This window comes from Ovis canadensis, chromosome 10 (assembly GCF_042477335.2).
Source record: "Ovis canadensis isolate MfBH-ARS-UI-01 breed Bighorn chromosome 10, ARS-UI_OviCan_v2, whole genome shotgun sequence".
In the NCBI taxonomy this organism is placed as follows: domain Eukaryota; kingdom Metazoa; phylum Chordata; class Mammalia; order Artiodactyla; family Bovidae; genus Ovis; species Ovis canadensis.
In genome coordinates, this window is record NC_091254.1 from 33,528,935 (window position 1) to 33,548,098 (window position 19,164).

At 46.6% G+C, this 19,164-nt stretch overlaps 1 protein-coding gene across 1 annotated transcript; it reads left to right on the forward strand.

Annotated features, from left to right (window-relative positions):
- Positions 1 to 4,999: 4,999 nt before the first annotated feature.
- Positions 5,000 to 11,125, forward strand: ARL11 (ARF like GTPase 11). Its single transcript, XM_069601434.1, has 3 exons — positions 5,000 to 5,309; positions 5,737 to 5,817; positions 6,122 to 11,125. Exon 3 carries the CDS (start codon positions 6,140 to 6,142, stop codon positions 6,683 to 6,685), a length of 546 nt encoding a protein of 181 aa, XP_069457535.1. The 5' UTR covers positions 5,000 to 5,309; positions 5,737 to 5,817; positions 6,122 to 6,139; the 3' UTR covers positions 6,686 to 11,125.
- The last annotated feature ends 8,039 nt before the right edge of the window (positions 11,126 to 19,164 follow it).

Here is a 19,164-nt window from a genome sequence, read left to right on the forward strand (position 1 = left end):
CTAAGATTTCATGTGCCATACAATGTGGCCAAAACAACAACAACAACCTCCCAAAAAACAAAGTCCTGAGAGGAAATAATTCCATCCTAGACTTTCATATCCATCGTCACACTGTCAAATCAGTTGCTAGAGTAAAACAAAGATAGTTTCAGAGATTCAAGATCTCATAAAATGATACCTCCCACGCATCCAAGAAAACGTGCTCCATCAAGACAACAGAGTGACCCAAGAAAGGGGAAAACCTAGAATCCAAAGCAGAGGATCAACACAGGAGTGAGGTCAAGGGGATCTCCCAGAGGATGTGCGGACCGAGTGGAGAGTGACCAGGTTCAACTGAGGTGGCGTTACTTAGAGGCTCAGTGAGGGCTGTTCCCATCAAGCTCTCTGCAGCCATCACACTCTCTTTACCTAGAGGAAAATGCTCCCAGGCCACCCTGGCTCAGACTCACGTCTGTACCTGCTAGGCCTTGGATGCGTGCTGATAAAGTCTCTCCCCTCTTCTCTCTATGCCCCGCAGCCAGGATCAGCTGACACTCCCTGAGGACATACCCCAAGAGGTATTCTGATTCGCCAGCTCCTGAGAACTAAAACTACAGAGCCGTCCATTCCTAGTGACCACAGATAACCAGACTGGCCCACACTTAGGGCCTGCCAGCTACCCCAACCACAGTGAGCCGTATGCTTCCCAAGAAGGGCTATGCCCACCAGCTGCCCCAGAAGGGGCTCTTACAAAACTCCCAAGGGAGTTAAAGTCAGGTTCAGAAACTCCATAGCTCATCTTTCCCTGGAAGCCCTCATCTATATTCTTTCTTAGTGAGATCTGTGCTTGTTTCATAAACTAATGTAGATATCATGTATGATACAGGCGAGGGGCTTAATCAGTGATAACTCTTTTTAAAAAAACTTCAGTTTAGGAAGATATTTCCTTTGAGGTGTGAGTATATGAGTGACTATGCTTTGTGTGTTCAGGGTTGTACATGCAAAGCACAATGAGGGTAAAGCAAGGGCAATTTGCATCTGCCCAGGTAACAGAGGCTTCCAGAGAGGGCAACTTGCAAATTCTTGCAGAAAAAAACTGTGAGACGTGACAAGGTCCCAGAAGCTTCTGAGCTATGGCAGAATCAGGAGGTTTTATATCTCTTATATAATTTTATATATAATTTATACCTCTTCTACTTTTTTTTAATATTTTCCTATGGAAAAGTTCAAATGTATGCAAAATGCAAAGACTAATACCATATACCCCTGATCTACCTCACTTCACAATTTTCAATTTATGGCCAATCTTGTTATATTTGTATTCCAAGCCACTTCTTCTCCTTTGACAAGCAAATCTCAGAGTCACATAATTTCTCCTGCATTTTAGTATTATACTTCTTACAGCCTTCTCATTATTTAATAAATTCTTCTTTAAAATAATAACAGAAGATAATTAGGTAGACAACTAGGTATATGGACTAACTAGTAGATAATTAGGTGCATGTACCAACATGGAGAAATCACAGACACACTGTTAGATGAAATAAACAAGTTGCAGACATCACAATTACTTTTAAAAAAAGACCCAACCAAACAAAAATGAATAATAAAATAGACGTGTGCTCCAAAATACATAAGCGTATCATAGAAGGATAACTGTAAAAATGTACATTGAACTGTGGATTCTAATGATCTCTGAGAAGGCGAGTAGTGATTAGGGGGTTGAACTTGGGAACTACACCTTGTAGACGTTTATATTGTTTGACTCTCATACAGAAGAATATATCCATCATCACTTATGTAATGCTTTTTAATAAAAAGAAGAAAATCGAAAAACACTTTGCTGCTTGCTGCCCAGAGTGACAGGAAGTCATCTGGGAAATGGAGAAGCCTCAAGGGCTGATTGGAGTTTCTGAGAAGTGACCTTTCACACTCCTTCCTAATCAAGTGATTTTTTTCCTGCCAACTAAAAATACACTCTCCAGTTCAGGAAATGTGGCTGATTGAATAGCAGCTGCTGCCAACGACCTACTTTGCATATTAAAACAACCTTAGAAGAAAAGCAGCAAAACCTCCCTGTTTAGACCAAGGCTGAAGCTCACCACATGCATCTCTCTTGGCCTCCATATTAGCCTTCCTGTGTATTTTCACAAGGCAGCCTCTGGCCACTGTATCTTTTCCCCCTTAAGTGTCAGGAAACTTCCTGCAAATATTGTAAAAGCAGAAGCTGAAGGAGCTTGAGTGCGAAGCTAACATTCTTCGGATCTTTCTCAGTTTCAAAAAGCAGATCACCCACTGCTGTTTCCTTTTCCTGTGTGTTTTTTAAGTGACAAAGATCCACTGCCAAGATACTATTTCTGTTCAGAGCTAGTGAGAGAGAGCAAAGAGAGACAGGCACAAAAATTTCCCCCAGCTCCACCACGGTGGAGAGATGGTGTTTTCAGTAAAATGGAAACTAGAAACATGGAAAAGGTCTGGAAGATGAGCTGTGCTGTAAATGTAAAACACAAGTCAGCCAAAGTGATAACTCGAAGTACTATTTGTAATGCTAAATACAGACATTTAAAGAGTCTACAATATTATACTCTATATCTAATTCTATTACGTGATACCCTAGTCTCCATAAGCATGAGTAATGTTGACCTCTCCCATTCATAAAGCATGCAGGTGCATTTTTAAAGATTTACTTTTTTTAATTGGGGAATTCTTTGGCAGTCCAGTGGTTAGGATGCTTTCAGTCCCAAGGGCCCGGATTTGATCCCTGGTCAGGAAACCAAGATTCCACATGCTGAGCAGTAAAGCCCAAAAAAAGAACAAACAACAAAACCTGATAGACTATACAGAGCACTGCTCATAGCTGCTCAATAAAGCGTTGCATTGAACCTGTTATGTGGCGATGGGAGAGGAACGTGGGGGAGAATGGATACACGTATATATGTGGCTGAGTTCCTTTGCTGTCCACCTGAAACCATCACAACATTGTTAACCACCTACATGCCAAGGTAAAATAAAAAGTTTAAAAAATCGCATCATATTTATAGACTATTAGAGCAGAATGAAATTTAGAGATGACCTATCCTACCTTTTTGCCTTACAGATTAGAAAACTGGGGTTCAGAAAGATTAAATAACTGACCCAAGGCAGCACAGATAAGAAGCAGCAGATCTGGGCCTCGAATTCCGATCTCTAGTTCCTCAATCTGCCTTCTTCCTATTCTATGATGTTGCCTCACGATTCCAGGCTCACTCTTCTGCTCGCTCTCATTTGCTAGACAGCAAGCAAGAATTACTGCAGCATTTCCTCTGATTTCTTATCTTTGCACTTGACAACCGAGCTACCTAAGCAACCAAGTATGAACACTGGGGACATCCCTCCCCAACCCCCCCCCCCCGCCCCCGCCCCGCCCCCGCCCCGCCCCGGGGCCACACACACACGCACACTGTTAATTCTCATTAAGGACAATCTTGGAAGAAAGCATGCGCTGTAAGAAGACACCCTTCTACCATGGAATGCTGGGGCAATACAGTAGACGCTGCTGGTCACCCAACACTATTCTCACTTCCTTCTTGCTTAGAATAGTGCAACTTTATTCAGCTGTTGAGAAACAGACAGTATGTTCAGAGGTGAACCCTGCCTGGCCAAACCAAGTCATTTCATTCTCTCGGACAATGAGATATTAGAACTGACTGGGAGGCTTTGGGGGAGTATTTCCTTCCTGATAAAGGGAAGGTGTGGTACCCCTTACCACACACACACAGCCCATGCAAGACCGCGGGAGCCACAACCACAGACTCACAAAAGAACAAAACAACAGTAACCTCAACAGCACAGTGCTGCCTAGGTTTCTGGGTTTTCCCAGTTGCTTCCTCCTGTTAAACATAGCAACTTGATGGTATCAGTCATCACAATAAGACACTTGCCATTTACAAAGCACTTCCTTGGTGAGTAACACGGCGTGATAAAAGAGAAAGAGATGAATTATAAGCCTCAGCAAGATCGTGAGCGAATTATTTATCCCGTCTGAGCCTGTTTCTTCATTGGTAAGATGAGAGAATCACAACCCCCAGCTTGGTTCCTGACATTTTAATGAAAGAATGTGCCAGAAAGCGGAGTTGTCACCCATTATGAGAGCCAAACCACTGACGCTCCAGATCCAAATCAGGATCTGCTGCAGAAGCAAGGGCTTCTGACTGGCCAATGTTTTGAAAATTCTATTTTTCGGGGCCATCATTTCTACTGGGAAAAATATAGTGACACTGTTCAGGAAAAAAAAATTAACAAAGCTGCTTAATCGTCCTTAATTTTAACTACATTAACACAGCTTTATAATTTTTAAATAAAAATTTAAACTTCTAATTTTAACATAATAGTAGTAGTTCAGTCACTGAGTCATGTCTGACTCTTTGCGACCCTATGGTCTGCAGCACACCAGGCTTCCCTGTCCGTCATCAACTCAACTCATTTATAGATATATATGCATATATATATGGTGGCCCAGATAGTAAAGAATCTGCCCCCAATGCAGGAGACTTGGGTTTAACCCCTGGGTTAAACCTGGAGAAGGGAATGGCAACCCACTCCAGGATCCTTGCCTGGAGAATTCCATGAACAGAGGAGCCTGGTGGGCTACAGTCCATGGGGTTGCAAAGAGTCAGACACAGCTAAGTGACTAAACACTTTTACACTTTCACATATAAGGTAAACCATAAAATTATATATCTATAATAATTATATATAATTATATATATAATTTTATATTATATATATTTAAATATATATATTATATATATATTGGTTTACTTTCAACACTTTAGGCCTAATTTTTAAGACTGTTTAATCCTACTTAGGCAGTTCTTAAGCACATATGGTTCCAAGCAAACGAAAGAATCTCCAGGCACCAGAAACACAGGGAGGCATGAGCTGAAAGAAAAGGTCCAGTTCTCAGCTTTCTGCTTGGAGGGGATCTGAGATCCTGGGAGGAAGAGCAGGAGAGAAGCAGCTGAACACGACCCGGTTCCGAGCCAGGCGCCCGCCCTCCTGCCTACGGAGTCTGAGCTGCAGAGACCCAGGAGCTGCGCCGAGGCTCCTAGGGCAGAGCGGAAGGGCAAAGGGCATCCTGGCGGCACCCAGGGTGTCTTCTCCCGGAGCCCCGGCGGCGCCGGGGGAGGGGCTCAGAGCCGGCCCCGCCCCCGACCCGCCCGGGAGGGAAGCAGAAAAAGGGGAACCGGGCCCCATCCTCTCACACTATACTGGATTCTCAGGACTGAAAGCCGCTGCCCTGGGAGGACCACACAGACGGGCAGCCTCGGCCGCCCCCTAGTAACTCTGAGGTAATTGTCATTTTTACGCTTCTACCCCTGGCCTGAGGATTGAACAGAGGGCGTCTCATTTTCCTCCACGGGACAGCTGAAATCTATTCCTGGGCCTGAGATGTCCTTTCCCCTGTTCCAGCCAAGGTTTCCTGGGACTTAACGTGGGGACAGGTCTTGGTCTTAACACTTGAGATTCTTCAAAAACGTGTGTAATGTTCTGGAGGTGATTTATGTCGGTAAGCCACTGGAGGAAACCACTTTGCTCTGACTGGTTCCTTTGCCTGCAGTCAGAAGGATTTATAAATAGGCATGGTTAAAGGGGTGGCAGCCTGGTCCTGGGTGGGGCAGGGGCGGGGTGGTTCCAAAGGCTGCAGAAGTCACCACCGACCCCCTGCCCACTTCTCTCAGTGCACTGACCCCAAAATAACTTCCCCTTGGGGTTTAGGCTTCCAGGTGGACACCAGAGGCTCGAAGCCACGGAACAGCAAGAATCGAAGCCATCCTTCAGTCACTTCTGCTCAACCAGGTTTGTCTAGCAGAAGTGGGTTGTACCTCCTTGCCTTAACTACCAAGGAATGGGAGCTGACGTTCCATGTCTTCACAGGGAGACCCTGGTCTCTTCTCTGCAGCAGGCACCCCTCCCCCCCGACCCCCAGAAATAGGTCAGCTGATGCTGACTCACACAGCCCTTCTTCCCTGCCCTTTCAAAGCCCAGACCTGGGTTTGAAAGCTGACACTGTGGACATTACCTTGGGTGTAGAAGCCCTTCTCCCATGGCCCACACGGATTTGTCTTCCTCCCGACGAGTGCACCTGGCCTTTCTTCCCTAGGGTCTGGCAGTGGCCCCCATGGGGTCTGTGAGTTCTCGAAGTCACACGACGGAAGCCCAGGTGGTGATGATGGGCCTGGACTCGGCCGGCAAGACCACACTCCTGTACAAACTGAAGGGCCACCAGCTGGTGGAGACCCTGCCCACCGTGGGTTTCAATGTGGAGCCCCTCGAGGCCCCTGGGCAGGCATGCCTCACCATCTGGGACGTCGGGGGCCAGAGCCCGCTCAGGGCCAGCTGGAAGGACTACCTGGAGGGCACAGCCGTCCTCGTGTTTGTGCTGGACAGCACAGACGACGCCCGCTTGCCCGAGGCAGTGGCTGAGCTAACGGAGGTCTTGGAGGACCCCCACCTGGATGGCGTCCCCCTCCTGGTGCTGGCCAACAAGCAGGAGGCACCCCACGCCCTGCCATTGCCCGAGATCCGAGACAGGCTAGGCCTGCAGAGGTTCCCGGGGCTCTCCTGGGAGCTGCGGGCCTGCAGTGCCCTCACCGGTGAGGGGCTGCCTGAGGCCCTGGGGAGCCTGAGGCGTCTCCTGAGCTACCGCAGCCCCCCGAGTCTCTAGGTGAGTGCAGGGGGCGGCTGTCGGGAAACCTGAGAGCCTCAATCTCGGCAGAGCAGCCTGTCTTCTCTGCTCTTACAGACTGGAACACCAGCTAATCCTGGAGGGTTCTGTTTATTAAACAAGGAACCCTCCTAGGCTCAGACACAATATGTAAGTCTTGGGACTTATTACCACCGGTGTTGGTGTTGGAAATCAGCTACTCTTGGAATAATGAATACTCTAAGTGTTCCAGGTGGTTCAGCAGCAAAGCATCTGCCTGCAGTGTAGGAGACGTGGGTTTGATCCCTGGGTCATGAAGATCCCCTGGAGAAGGGAGTGGCAGCCCACTCCAGTATTCTTGCCTGGAGAATCCTGTGGACAGAGGAGCCTGGCGGTCTACAAGTCCATGGGCTCGCAAGAGAATCGGACATGACTTACCGACTAAACAACAAAGAAAGAAAAATACCTCAACAGAATTTGTTTAGTAACTCATCATTACCGCGTGTGAACTGAGAAACTGTAATAACAGAACAAGTAGCTGCCGAATAATTAAGACCTAAATTCACAGAGGGAAAGAGGTTTCAAAATCAGATCAGAATATCAGACTTGGATGTGTTCACGATCTTATGAGTGATTGTCCTTAGTAGCCCCCTAAATTGCAAGCAGTCAGGGCCAGCAGGGTCAAGTCTGCTTCCAAGAGATCTCGGGTTAGAAGTTGGCTGGGGCACTCAGCCCTGGACAGAGGCTGGGAGTTCCGACCTTCCAAAAGCAATCACCTTCTCTGACCCTGACTAGTCATTCTCTGGAGGAGGGTGTGACAACCCACTCCAGTATTCTTGCCTGGAGAATCCCTCGGACAGAGGAGCCTGACGGGCTGTAGTGCATAGGGTCGCAGAGAGTCAGACATGACTGAAGCGACTGAGTGTGAATGCACGAATGCATGGCCCTTCTCCACCTTTTTGTTATCCTGTGCTGGTCTTTTTCCAGAACACTTCATTGTTTTCTTTCTGTTTTCCTTCTCCTTGTAGTGTATAGATTCCCTTAGAGATCAGATTAATCGGTTTCATTCATCCATTTATTCATTCACTTAATCAAAAGTATGTCGAGCATGGAATTTGTGGCAAAGGGCAATGAGTTTTAGATATGAAGCGGGGCCTCCAGATGGGAGGCGTGAATTCTGAAGATATGAAGAGCGGCAATGTACCTCTCACTATTTACAGGGAAAGAGGAAGTTGAACATAGCATCCTAGAAGGGTTCTCAGGTGAGGTGATCTTTACCTAGGATCCAAGAAGCTCCTGAAATTATTTGCAAAAAGATCAGAAACTTTCATTAGATTTTAAAAGGCACCTGTGACTCCCTAAGGGTAGAAGCACCAACCTGGTCTTAGCCTTCATCCAACCCAGGAATTCTTCCTATAATCTGAGATTTTTAATAGCAAGCTGCTTCCATTTGGTACCTGCTCTTGTGTTAAACAGCTCTAAATGTTGGATATTCTTTCCCTCTTGGGTTTCCATCAGCCTCCTAAGAGCTCCTGACGGTGGCTCTGCCCTCTGTGGAGTGACACGTGACAACTGGCCCTCGACACCCCTCTGATGTCTGAGAGGTCCCTCTACCCAAAGTCTCCCCTTCAAACATCAGCTTAGATGTGCCTGTTTTTTTCCACCTCTTGCCAGTTGATGTGTTTCAAGACTTCCTGTATTGGACACAGGAAAGTACAACGGTGCAGACAAAGGGAACAAGGCCTCCAGGCTCAGGGAGCTCTGGGTGGGGAAGCAGAGAACATGATTCCCATGAAAAGGTGAGGATGGGAGTTTGCTGTTTACTGCGTATGTGCTGGGGCCGGCTCTGTGCTCAGTCCCTTACAAGAGATGATCTCTAACTCTCCTAATTCTGCCAAGTGGGTATCCTTCCCATTTTATAGGATTAGACACTGAGGCTCAGAGAGGTTGTGACTTGCTTGAGGCAATGCTCTTAAGTGACACTTCTGGAATTTGAACCAGATGTTCTAGCCCTTGATGATGCCTGCATTCCTCCACGACATCGTGCTTCTAGGAGGTTTAATCCAAGGTTGACATTTGATTGGTAGATGAGATGGGGGAGCAGTCTAATCAGAGGAAATAGATTGTTTGTAGGCATGAGGGACAGTATAGGAGAACAAATAAGCAAAAAAAAAAACCAAAAAACTGAAACTGGTGGTTGAGGGTGAGAGGTGGTATGTATTATAAAAGGAAACAAAACCGAAAGGAGGGACTTCCCTAGTGGTCTGGTGGCTAAGCCTCCACGCTCCCAATGCAGGGGGCCCAGGTTCGATACCCGGTCAGGGAACTAGATCCCACATGCTGAAACGGTGACCTGGCACAGCCAAATGAATGAACAAATGTTACCTTTTTTTTTTTTAATGGAGAGAAATTTTAGATCCAAGTTGAGAAGGCTTCCCTGGTGGTTCAGAATCTAAGAGCCAGGTTCCATCCCTGGGTCGGGAAAATCCCCTGGAGAAGGAAATGGCAACCCACTCCAGTATTCTTGCCTGGAGAATTCCATGGACAAAGGAACCTGATGGCCTATAGTCCAGGGAGTCACCCACAGGTGGACACGACTGAGTGACTGACACACACACACACGAGAAGGCTTAGCCTTTCATAATTAGGAGTTGATCTCAGAGAAGTGGAGCTGTCTGGCTTCCATTTAAGAGGCTAATTTAGTGGCAGTGTAGGGGTGAAATAAAGAGAAGCGGGAACACTGGGAATGGAGAGGCAGGGAATCCCAGCGGATGCCTGTCGCAGTCACAGAGGAGAGGAGAAGATCAGAACACTGAGAGCCATTTTTAAGAAAACAGGCTGAGAGAGGAAGAACTTGAAGACATTCAAGGTTTTGAAACTATGTGGTAGGTGGGATTGGAATGAACTGAGAAGGTGGACCCGGGAGGAGCAGGTTGTGAAGGGGTCGGAACCGCTGGGCTCTGCTGGGTCTGAATGTGTTTATAGCTCTATTCACACTGGCATTATCTGTAGACCTTGGGGCACCCAGGACCCTCTGGAAGTATCTGCTGGTTTGTGTTCATGGAAGCTCATCTCCTCACGTGATCTGTCCTGTTTTCATTGTGAGCTCATCTTCAGCAGCGTGTGCTTTTCCTGTGTGACTGCCTTGTGCTCTGGGTTGTGACAGGGTTTCTACACAGAGGGGTTTCCCATTAGCTGTCTACTAGATGCTGGGGCTTTTGATTGTTTGAGATCAGATATTATGTTAGTTTCTCCGCTTGGGGCTCACAGACCTCCCAGGCACTAGAAATCTGAACTCTGTACTCATTCACAGGCCAGGCCCCAGAGATGCAGTTTCTGACAGACGACTGTTTTGTTTTGTTTTTTTTTTGCATTCATATCCCAAGATAAGACCATTTGCTTTCACATGCTTGACTGAGCTGGTGAGCAGACTTTTCTAATCCCCTTTTAAGAGGGGGGTGCCACTTTAATGCTCTTGCTTTTCTGTTGAGCTCAGAGCAAAATTTTCTCCCCTCCAAACAAGAGTGAGGCCATATCTCCCATCCCCATGCAGATGCTATGACTGCAGCCTGGTCCCTAGAATCTTCGTTTGGCTTTTCTAAGATGCTCTTGAACTCCAGGCTTCACTTAACTGCTTTGGTTATGGTTTTTCCCCTTCATTTCTGCCACTTGGATTCCCCCCCACTTTTTTAATGTTCAATGATAGCCTACATTAAAACATTTTTTATAACTATAGTTTACCCAACACTTATGACTCCATAGTGGAAAACATCTGCCATGTTGCTAGGTAACTGCCAGGGGCCCAGGAAAGGCTGAGAAGAGACCAGGATGGCCTAAGGCACACAGGTGGTGGCTGGCTTTGCCTTCTTCAGGTCTCCCATCTTTCCCCCTGCTTCTACTCCAACCATGGCAGGTCTGGAGGGAGGGTGGAACCCCATCTTCCTTTAGAATCTTCCCTGAAGACCATAGGGTAGCTGGCCTTGCCCACTGGAAGCAAGGGTGGCAACAGGTCAGTGCTGGCCGGTAGGCCTGCGGATTCTACTCTCCCGGCAGCTGACAACTGGAAGGTGGGGCAGTCTGTGGCCAGTTGGATGGCCTCAGCCTTTGGCTCCCCTCCTGAGTCAGGCTGGAGCCCATCAGGGACGTCGAGGGGGCAGACAGAGGGGCTCCCCTCCTGCTCTTCTGCTCAGATACACGTGTGGATATATATATGTACTTACACCACAGAGCTACAACACAGGGGACCTTAGGAAAAACAAATTATGCCTTCTATTTTCTTGTTTAAAAGGTATTCTCCTTATGGGAGAGGTATTTTGCATGTTTCAAATCACCCACACCTTTCAGATCCCTCTGCCTTCCATTAATCCATGAGCAGGAGTAAGGAGGTGCAGGAGCTGATGTGGCTGAAAAGCACATGCCTATTGCCTTCTTATATATAAATGAATTTTTTCTTTCTGCCAATACTGTATACGGTATTTATTTCACATTGGAGAGCCGATCACCTCTTTGAATACGGGTTGAGTTTCTCCCTCTCTGACTCACTGACTTTTATTTTATTTATTTATCTGTGGCTGTGCTGGGTCTTCCTTGCTGCGCAGGCTTCTCTCCAGTTGTGGTGAGCAGGGGTCACTGTCTAGTTGCGGCGTGCAGGCTTCTCATTGCAGGGCTTCTCTTGTGGAACATGGGCTCTCGAGCACAGGCTCAACAATTGCAGCTTCGTTGCTCCAAGACAGGCGGGGTCTTCTCAGGCCAGGGATCGAACCTGTGTCTCCTGCACTGGCAGGAAGATTCTTTACCAGTGAGACGTCAGGGGAGCCCCTCTGACTCAGATTCTGAAGATGTTTCTCCCCCCCGCTTTTGGACAGAAGCGATCCTTCGATGAAAGTTACAAACCATGGGAATTGGGTTTTGGTTTGGTTCTGCTGAGTTTCGGGTCAGGGCTGTCCATCCTCACGGATCTCCGTACTCACCTCCTCCCGCTGGGGCTGGGGGCAGCTGTGTCCTCTAAAGTGGGCCACAGCCCCCTCCCGAGCACATGGGTGAGCCGGGACCTTGCCTTCCTTCTCGTCCTCCGCCACCCGCAGCGTCCCAGCTGCAACCTCAGGTCATGCGGTGCAGTTGCCTCGATAAAGACTCATCTTCCTTCAGAGCCCACCTGAGGCAACTCAAGACCAGTGGGGTCCCACACAGAAGCCCCCGCCCCTGCAGACAAACAGATGCAAGTCAGTCACTAGGAATGATGAGACTGTTCAGGCCATGCCTCTCGCTGCAGAGGCTGAGCCAAAATGGGAGAGTCCTGAGTGAGCGGGAGGAAGATCCCCCGGAAGAGAGCGTGGCAACCCACTTCAGTGTTCCTGCCTGGAGAATCCCAAGGATAGAGGAGCCTGGCCGGCTACAGTTCAGAGGGTCGCAAAGAGTCGGACACGACTGAAGCAACTTAGCACATCGTATTCTTTGAGCTGGGCTTCTGCGTGTAAAAGGACAACGTCATGACCCAAGCGGAAAAAGATCAAAATTCTGTGGGCCTAATCCTTTGGCCACCTGATGAGAAGAGCCAACTCATTTGAAAAGTTCCTGAGGCAGGGAAAGATTGAAGGCAGGAGAAGGGGGTGACAGAGGATGAGATGGTTCGATAACATGAGATGGTTAGTCATGTCACCGACTCAATGGACATGAGTTTGAGCAGACTCCAGGAGACAGTGAAGGACAGGGAAGCCTGGTGTGCTGTAGTCCATGGGGTTGCAGAGTCGTATACGACTTAGTGACTTAACAACAACTATCCTGCCTGGGGAGAAATTACATTAAAACAGCATTCCAAACTCTTCAAGGAAGTCATGTGCAGAGGTGCCCCTTTCTACCACTTTGAAGACAAGATCGAGTTCTCTGGGTCGATCAGGTGATCCCCAGGAATCAAGAGCTCTGGGTGGTGGGGCGGAGAAGCTGGCTGGCTGTCAGGTTCTGTCACAGCCACGGGTCATGAGGTTTTTACACAAGCTTCGGGATGGACCCATCACACACCCTTCCTTCCCCTCAGTCAGTGTTGATGACTCAGGGGATTTCAGAAAGGAGCTCATGGGACATGCAACCAGCAGGTTCATCCCAAGGCGCTTCTTAGCGTTTTCTAGACAGAACTTTAGGAGCTGGATCCACACCTGAGTAAGAAGCCTGGTGTATGCTCCCCCGGCTCTGCCTGCTACACTCTGAGCTCAGGCCAGACTATGATGAATGTACTACCTGGGGGAGCTGCTTCAGGAGAGACAAAGCAAGCAAGCAAGCTGTTGAGCCCTGTGGCTCCACGTTGTGAAATGTACATAGACACACGACTCTACCATCTCCCCATAACAGACAGGAGGGACAATAAAGGGATTTTTTTTTTTTTAACACCAAAGCCCACAGGGACAAAGAAAGCAGAAGGGAATCTGGGAGGCTTGAGATAGCACTAAGATTACAGAAGATAGAAAGTGATTCACAGACCGAAGAAAGTGGGAATATAAGTTGTTGGGGGTTGGGATATATGTACGTATGTGTGTGTATGTATGTTCAGTCGAAGGACTCATTCTGTGCTGGGCACTGGTCTAAGTTCAAGGTGTATTAATCCCCCAACAATGTGAGAGTTTCTAACCTGATCTGGGGGATGAGGCACAGAGAGGTTAAACAACTTGTCCCAGGTCACACAGCAGAATTTGAACCTCTGCAGAAGTGTGGCCCAGAAACCTCGGTCTACACAGCCTCACACAGCAAGTCCTTCTGACACAAACCCCAGGACATCTCAGGACTTGGGTTCTCATGAAGCAACAAAGGAAACATAACTTGTGGAAAGTCTGTATGAAGAGACATATCCTCAGACTCCTTTGCTATTTTATTCAGTCTGGACCACTGGATGCTTTCAGTTTATTCTCTGGAGGTGTTACCAGTTGAGGATGAGATGAGACATCTGTTAAAAAAAATGCCTTGAAAGTGTGTGAATGGACTAGTGAGGCTGCCTGGACTCTCCCGCTTCCAGCTCCCAGGGGCTGGCAGGGAGGTTTACACAGGGAGGTGGGAACTGGGGGCCCCTCTCTAGGAACTGGCTGGCTGGAGAGAAGACACAACACTGACATCTGAAGGTCCCCGGATGAACCAGCTGGCTCACCAGCTGACGAGCCCTGCCTCCCATGAGCCAGGACTCACACGAGCTTCTAGAAGCTTTCTGGTATCTTTCTCTTTCCTCCACCTACATTTTTATTATGGAAAATGTAAACATACAGAAAAGCTGAAAAAAAAATACTATAATGAACACTCATATGCCCACCTCTTAAGTACTACAATTGCTAACACCTTGGCATGTTTGTTTTATCTTTAGATAAAGGTATGTACATATAGTATATTTCTGAACCATTTGAAGATGACTGCAGACATTATATTTTACCTATACATATTTCAGTATCTCTAGTCAAAGAATAAGGACCTCATCAGCTCTAACCCACATGCATTATCATACCTGAGAAAATTTCAAATAGTTCCCAAGTACATTCCAATATTCAATCCATGTTCAAATTTCCCGCACTGTCCCTAGAATATCATTGCATCTGGTTATTATGTCTCTTTATCCTCCTTCCATTTGTGTGCCCCACAATGTTGATATTTTGAAGGGACCAGGTCATTCATTAAAGCAGCGTCTCAGAGCTGATGTGTCTGACTGGGTCGTGTGTCATTTAATTGGTCCCCGTATCACTTGTAAACGCTGTCAAGTGGAAGTCAGGTCTAAAGGTGCGACGAGATTCAGGTCAGATGTTTTTGGTGACACAGGGAGGTGACATTCTCTACTTCTTGCTGCATCTCATCAGGGACAACGCTTGATTATCTCACTAGTCGGGAAGCTGAAGGCAGTGAGTGATGGATCACTCCAGTGTGAAGAAGTGATAATGCCTTATTCAAATAGGAACAGATAATAAAGGACGACAGGACATCCGAGAAAAAGTCTCCAATATGAGAGAGAGAAAGGAAAAAACAACTCAGAGGAAAGAGGAGAAACAGATCATTTCAGGAAGCAAAAGAAAACTTCCCCCAAATGATACATCTCCTTAGAAATAAGAGAAGATCTCACATCCATGAAGCAAGATGGCTATAAAAAAAATTTAGAAACCAAGAAAGCGCTCTTGGAAATCTACACTGAAATCCAGTACAAAGTTGGAAGACAGAGTAGAAGCAAAAATCTCCTAAAAGGTAGAACAAAATGATAAAGGAGGAAAAACTGGGAATTAAAACATAAGAAAACTAGAGGATTAGTCTCAAAGTTTAGCATCGGGATAATGATGTCCCAGAAAACTCAGAAAGAGTGAGAAAGAAGAGGGGTGAATTATCAGATAAATATATAAAACAAGAACATTTTTCAGAACACATGAGTTTCCAGCCTGAAAAAGTCTACAGAGTTGCCCAATACAAATGCATGTTATAAACATGAGCACAATATTGTTCAATTTCAGAACATCCTAAAAATGACAGGTCACATACTAAAGGTCAAGAACCAGAACCGCATTAAACTTAACAGCAATACTAAAACCTAAAGGATAATGGAACAAAGCCTTCAATATTCAGAGGGCAATTTGAACAATTGAAAATGGTATGATAACCCCTAGGATAAAAGAAATATCAGTGAGTGCATGCTGATACAAATAACTAAGTGAATGACTAAATGCATGGAGGAGAAGGAACAGCTTCATCTTACAAAAGAATTTCATTAATGACTGTAAAAGAAATGAGGCAAATAGAAAATTACTATTAAGCACAGTATATTAATAACTCTTTATAGGTAAGATTCACCAATGGATGCTAAAATTTGATAAGTGAAAGTCTGAGGACAAACAGGGTATTTGTGTTATCTTAGAGAATGTCTACCAATATTTTTACTAATTATAAAAGGAAAAATTATGAGAATGAGAAGCCTAGCATGAACTACTTAGCCAAGTGATGAAGATGGACATCCTGAGGAGCGAGTGTAGCATCACCATGGAGCCCTGATATGAGGCAGGAAGACGGGCACATCGTCTCGGTGGCATTCTCACCCCAAAGTCCATAGGCTCAACGGAATCATGATAAAACATCAGAAAAATCCAAACTGAGGGACATTTTACAAAATAATTGACCAGTACTCTTCAAAATGGTTAAGATCATGAAAGAGACAGACTGAGGACCGGTTCAGATGGAGGAGACAAAGAAGATTTAGCAACTCAGTATAATGTGAGGTCCTAGATTGGATCCTGGAAAATAAAATGACATGATTGAAACTGGTGAGATCCAAAGTCTGCCACTTTGTTAACACAGTGTACTGAAGTTAATTGCTTAGTTGCCTCTTTTTTTTTTTTTTTTTTTGATGTACACTTCTGCGTGCATCCCGGCTATGTAAGACGTTAGCATTAGGGGAAGCTAGGTAAAGGCGTTAGCCAGAACTCTGGAATGTTTACGAAATTTTCTGTAAGTCGAAAATTATTTCAAAGTGGAAAGTTAAGAGAAAACATTCTGAGGGAAAATTATTCTCCCCCTAGAATTTTACACCCAATCAAGCTATCAATCATTTATGAGGACAGAATGTCATTTTCAGATAAACAAGAATGCGTGCATCTTTTCTTAGAAGAGTACTGGTCATCACGCTCCTTTAAGAGAATAAACTGAAATGAAGATCAGGGATGCAGGCACTGTGAGATTCACCACCAGAGGGAAGCAGAGGAGTTTTGAGAACACCAGCTCTGTGACGGCCTCCAGAGCAATTAGTACGGAAGAGAACCAGAGAATGCGTGGTTCCCGGAAGGATGTTGCAGATAAACCTACCAAAAAACCCAGTGGCTTCCTCTTATCTATTCGATTGCATCAGTGAAATCCGCAATTCTGACAGTTTAGGGCTGTATTATTGATAAGCATTTATCAAGAGAAAACCAAGCAAACAGACAGAACAAAAAAAAAAAACTCTTGGGGAAACAAAAGTTGCACCAAAAGGAAATATAATCATAGTATACCGAATGGCTCAGTTGTGAAAAGTTTTTACATAAGTCATAATAATATAAGTACTAAAATATTCATTTAACCAAAATGTCTCTAGTGGGAGGATGGAGGAAGGAAAATATGTGTGTGGGTGGAGCATGGGGGAGAGTGTGAGAGGGTTAGATTCTTCTCTTCCAAGGTAGGAAAACAGACGATGTGTAAGGTTGGAAAATCAAGGAACAGCAACATAAATGTGGGGGAAAATATAGAGAAAATATGACAAGACACAGCTAAAACATCTGCTTCTGGGGAGAAGTAATTAAGACTTGGTATCGGAGAAGGCAATGGCACCCCACTCCAGTACTCTCGCCTGGAAAATCCCATGGACGGAGGAGCCTGGTAGGCTGCAGTCCATGGGGTCGTGAAGAGTCGGACATGACTGAGCGACTTCACTTTCACTTTTCACTTTCATGCATTGGAGAAGGAAATGGCAACCCAGTCCAGTGTTCTTTTCTGGAGAATCCCAGAGACAGGGGAACCTCGTGGGCTGCCGTCTGTGGGGTCGCACAGAGTCGGACACGACTGAAGCGACTTAGCAGCAGCAGCAGCAGAGCAGCAGGGAGACTATGTGTGTGTTAGAGGCTCAGTCACATGTGACTCTCTGCAACCCCATAGACAGCAGCCCGCCAGGCTCCTCTGTCCATGGGATTCTCCAGGCCAGAATACTGGAGTGGGTTGCCATGCCCTCCTCCAGGGGATCTTCCCAACCCAGGGATTGAACCCCAGTCTCCTGCATTGTAGGCAGATTCTTTACTGTCTGAGCCACTAGGGAAGCCCCAAGCAGGAGACTTCTGTTTCCCATTACAGGCCTCTGGGTTTTATTTCACTTCTTAAACTAGACACCTGTATGATTTTTATAAAAATGAAAACTACATTTTAAATAATAAATAAGGCAAGAGCAACCAGAACATCACGGATAACTTTGCTTCAGTTCAGTTCAGTTCAGTCCAGTCACTCAGTCGTGTCCGACTCTTTGCGACCCCATGGACTGCAGCAGGCCAGGCCTCCCTGTCCATCACCATCTCCCGGAGTTCACTCAAACTCATGTCCATGAGTCGGTGATGCCATCCAACCATCTCATCTTCTGTCATCCCCTTCTCCTCCTGCCTTCAGTCTTTCCCAGCATCAAGGTCTTTTCCAGTGAGCCAGTTCTTCGCATCAGGTGGCCAAAGTATTGGAGTTTCAGCTTCAACTTCAGTCCTTCCTATGAACACCCAGGACTGATCTCCTTTAGGATAGACTGGCTGGATCTCCTTGCAGTCCAACGGACTCTCAAGAGTCTTCTCCAACACCACAGTTTAAAAGTATCAATTCTTTGGCGCTCAGCTTTCTTTATAGCCCAACTCTCACATCCATACATGACTACTGGAAAAATCATAGCCTTGACTAGATGGACCTTTGTTGACAAAGTAATGTTTCTGCTTTTTAATATGCTGTCCAGGTTGGTCATAACTTTCCTTCCAAGGAGTAAGCGTCTTTTAATTTCATGGCTGCAATCACCATCTGCAGTGATTTTTGGAGCCCCCTCAAATAAAATCAGCCACTTAATTTAAGCATCTAAACCCAACTAACTATAGGGCTCGAGTCAGGGTCTCAACCTTGCCTATTTGGTATTCCTTCTTGTCCATATTTCAGCTAGCGCTGGCCTTCACCTGGCTGGCCCAGAGGCTCTGCCATCTGCTTTCCTTGGCATCAATGCCTCAGAGCATAGCGGTTTGCACCCTTGAGCTGTGGAAGAGTTCTTTGGTTGTCTGCTCTGTTCTCTATACCTCTGCTGACTGCTCCCTCTTCATCTGGCCTCCTGGGCTGCCCTCTCCCTCTAGAAGCTGACTTGGATTTAGCAGGGTGGTCACCTGGTTCTCTGACCACAGGGAGCCTGTGAGCTGTTTAACTTTCCGAAGTTTCCCAGAACTGGCTGGGCTCCTTGAAGCACCTTTGCAACAAAACGCTGCTAGCAGCAACTGGCCGAAGAAGCCCTTTATCGTGTTGTGTGCCACCAGCGAGCACGGTGGTATTATTGGCCCCGATTCCTCACTCCTTTCTCCATCCACACATTTGCTGTGGCTTCATTGTGGATGGAGGGTCCGTTTGTCGACACTGGGGTTGACCATGTGACTTTCTTTGGCCAGTGGGCTGTCAGCAGATAGACACAAGCAGGGGTTTGAATAGTGTTTGCATGCGGGGGTTTCCCTCTGCTGACTCTGCCATCAGAAGAACAAGCTTCAGCTGGCCTGCTGTCCAAGGAGGAGAGGAGGAGAGGCATGAGAGCAAAACCGCCAAGGACTTCCCTGGTGGTTAAGAGTCCACCTGCCAGCGCAGGGGATGTGGGTTCGATCCCTGCTCCGGGAGGATCTCACATGACAAGCGGCAACTAAGCCCATGAACCACGACTCCTAAGCCTGCGCCCTCGAGCCCATGCTCTGCATCAAGAGAAGCCACCGCAATGAGAAACCCTCGCACCACAGCCAGAGAGTACCCCCTGC

What these genes read in the sequence shown, in the direction of transcription:
- ARL11 (XM_069601434.1), top strand. Translation starts at nt 6,140, where the DNA reads ATGGGGTCTGTGAGTTCTCGAAGTCACACGACGGAAGCCCAGGTGGTG.